The sequence below is a fragment of the Heterocephalus glaber genome, unplaced genomic scaffold (assembly GCF_053883595.1).
Source record: "Heterocephalus glaber isolate CG9 unplaced genomic scaffold, H.glaber_assembly_v1.0 deba00001803, whole genome shotgun sequence".
Taxonomy (NCBI): domain Eukaryota; kingdom Metazoa; phylum Chordata; class Mammalia; order Rodentia; family Bathyergidae; genus Heterocephalus; species Heterocephalus glaber.
The window spans coordinates 428,104-431,532 of NW_028258478.1; the positions used below are offsets into that span (position 1 = coordinate 428,104).

General features: G+C 41.5%; 1 protein-coding gene across 1 annotated transcript; it reads left to right on the forward strand.

Annotated features, from left to right (window-relative positions):
• The first annotated feature begins 1,032 nt into the window (after positions 1-1,032).
• LOC147820790 (endogenous retrovirus group K member 113 Env polyprotein-like) lies at positions 1,033-1,899 on the forward strand. The gene has a single exon (XM_087203575.1). It carries the CDS (start codon positions 1,033-1,035, stop codon positions 1,897-1,899), a length of 867 nt encoding a protein of 288 aa, XP_087059701.1.
• Positions 1,900-3,429: the final 1,530 nt, after the last annotated feature.

Below are 3,429 nucleotides of genomic sequence, written 5' to 3' on the forward strand. Positions count from 1 at the left end.
TGGAAATGGTGTCTTTTATTGCCTCTGCCGCCACTCCTATCCAATCTCTTTTTGCACAGATTCAACAATTTTTACGTTCTCGCACAGAGCCATGCTATATTGGTCATGTGCATGCTCATTCTAATCTCCCTGGTGCCATCTCGGCCGGAAATTGCCTTGCGGATCAGCCCACCAAAATTGTCGCCCCTACACAACTACAATTGGCACAACAACACCATGCTATTCATCATCAAAATAGTTGTAGCCTATGCTATCAATTCGGCCTTACACGTGAGGCTGCTAGACAAATTGTTAAACAGTGTACTCATTGTCCACTCCTTTCTACCGTCCCCCATTATGAAGTTAACCCCCGAGGTCTTAAACCCAATCAATTGTGGCAGATGGACGTTACTCATATTTCTGAGTTTGGAAAACAGAAATATGTTCACATCAGTGTTGATACTTTTTCGGGCTTCATCATGGCTACTGTTCTTCAAGGTGAAGCTACAAAACATGTTATCTCCCACTGTTTACGTTGTTTTTCCATAGTCGGTCTACCTCAAATTATTAAAACAGATAATGGCTCTGGATATACCAGTAAACAATTTTCTCAATTCTGCATGCATCTACAAGTTTTACATAAAACTGGTATACCCTATAATCCCCAGGGACAGGGGCTTGTTGAATGAGCTCATAATACTCTTAAACATCAGCTTCAAAAAATAAAACAGGGGGAATTATACCCCTTGTCTCCCCAGAATCTTCTAAATCATGCCTTTTTCATTTTAAATTGTCTTACCTTGGATGCACAGAAACTAACACCTGCTGATCGATTATGGCATCCAAATACAAAAACATCCTATGCACAAGTAAAATGGAAAGACCCCCTCACAGGCCAGTGGAATGATCCTGATCCTGTACTAATCTGGGGATGAAGGCATGTCTGTGTTTTTCCACAGAATGAAGACAGTGCATGATGGTTGCTGGAATGGCTCATGCACCAGGTGGGTGTCTCTTCAACAGAATCTCTTCCTCTTCATAATGATGGCCACAATGACCAGATGTGAGATGTTCTGGGCTTATGTCCCTGACCCTCCGCTTCTCCATCCTGTTACCTGGGAAGACTCACCAATTTCTGTGTATGTAAACAATACTTGTATTACAAGACCACCAGAAAATGATCACATAAAGGAAGATAAAAAATTTAATTATACATTTACAGAGAAAGGTAGAGGAGTTCCTATATGTTTTTCTTTAAATGGAACTGTCTCCGGATGTTTAAATGTCACTTGGGACTCATGGACTCAAGGTTCCTTGTATGGTAATAATGGACATAATATTCATCTGCCCTGGCCTTCTTGTGGTGGTTCCTTGGTCCCGATTGACATGCTGCCACAAAGATATCCCCCCTGTACGAATAATTCTGAAATAAGTAATAAAATAATACCTTGGCACCAGTGTGTGGTACAGCAGCCTGCGATCTACAACTTTACTAACAGACTTGAAGTCCTACAAGATTGGAGTGCTCAACTGGATAATTGTCAGGGAGGCGCTGCTATGGAACAACAGTTAACTGTGGGACTCTGGCGATTGCCTCCTGGTCCTTTCCAACCAATGTTGTGGAAGTTGATGGTTGCCATGGGTGGAATAAAAAGAATAGGTGTTGGGGTCAACCAAGAAGAGGATGCATTGGAAGGAAATATTACAGCTTGCATGCCTCTACCATATTTGCTCTTATTAGAAAACTTTAAGATTGAGTATAAAAATGAAACTCGTCAATTTGATGTAGTATGTGATAATTGTATGTTGTCAAATTGTGTGAAATTTGGGTATCAAAATGTTTTAATAATTCATCAGCCCTCTTTTGTAATGTTGCCAGTTAACCTTTCAGAACCATGGTATGAAGAAAAAGGACTTTAAATATTGGGAAGTCTAAATGGTCTGTTAAAAAGAGAAAAAAGGGTGGCCAGCATGATTGTAGCCAGAATTGTCACTTTTATAGCATTTCTGACTAGCTTATCTACCGCCACAGTTGCTTTATCTCAGTCTGTACAAATCACAACTTTTGTAGATAATCTTTAAATGAATGCGTCTCAAGCCTTAGAGTTACAAGGAGATAGTGATGTAAAAATGAAAGAAAAGTTAAATGCTCTTTTTGACACGGTAATATATTTGGGATGCTCCCTTGAAGCTCTCAAACATAGAAACCATCTACAGTGCCATGCAGAATATTGTTAGATTTGTGTCACTTCACTAGCTTATAATGTGACAGATTATAATTGGCAAATGATCCAGGACCATCTAAAAGGGGCATGGTCGCATAGCAATAAAACCTCCGACCTAGTAAAGCTCCATCAGCAAATATTGAGTATTCAACAAACAAAAAAACCAAGTCTGTCACCTGCACAGATGGCACAGTCCCTTTATGACTACTTGAAAACCTTGGTGCCTTCCTCACTTTTTGCTAAACAAATAGTGATGGGCCTTGGGCTGTTGGCAGGTAGATTGTTACTTATGTTTCTTCTTTTCATTATATTTGGCCAGTGTGTTCGATCTATGTTCTCAATGATGGCTGTTCAATTGCATTATCAAAAATTGATCACCCCTAAGCAAGAGGCCACTTAGTCAATGACAGGTTTGAGACCAGAAGAATCTTTTACAAACCTAAGACAGGAAAGTTTCTCTTCCCAATGATGGGTAAGGTAGGATTCTGTCCTAGGATCTCACGTAAGACAGGCACGGTCATCTAATAAAAAAGGGGGAATTGTGGAGAGCGAAAGGTTGAAATAACCTTGAGAGACCTCTCTTGAGTCTCTTGAGAGCATAATGAATCCTGGATATGCAGCTGGCACAAAAACAAGGATGGTTACTTGTAACAAGAGTGGTTAAATAGAAAGAGTTCAAATGTCTGCAGTGCAAGGGAACATTATTCCCGGAGTTGTAAAATACATTTGACCTTTTCTCTGGAAAATAATTAGCCGCCGAATTATGTGCAGAGGAGGGGTTGAGGGTTGTGGAAAAGGTATATAAAGGGCAATAAAGTGGGAAGAGGGGTCCCCCCTCCACCTCTCTCCTTTTTCTTTTCCTCAGAGGTTGTGTTTTTCTTTCAGCCTCTCCCCTCCTCTCAGGTACTGTTCAACTAGTGACGGCTGGCACTGTCACATGCCCTACTGAGGTCCTGAGTAGTGTGGAATAGGATGAATCAGCCCACCGGAGATAGACAGGTCTCCACATGCCCTACCGAGGTCCCAAGTCATGCAGAACATGCTGAATCAGCCCATGGTAGTCAGAAAGGTCAGAGGACGACCTAGCAAAGTACCAAGTCATGCAGAACACACTGAATCAGCCTGCTGCAGACAGGCAGGTCTGTGCACACCCTACCATGGTCCCAAGTCATGAAGAACATGCAGAATCAGCACACTGCAGACACAATGGTCTGCACACACACTA

Excerpts from the sequence above, each read along its gene's own strand:
- LOC147820790 (XM_087203575.1), top strand. The coding sequence starts at position 1,033 with ATGACCAGATGTGAGATGTTCTGGGCTTATGTCCCTGACCCTCCGCTT.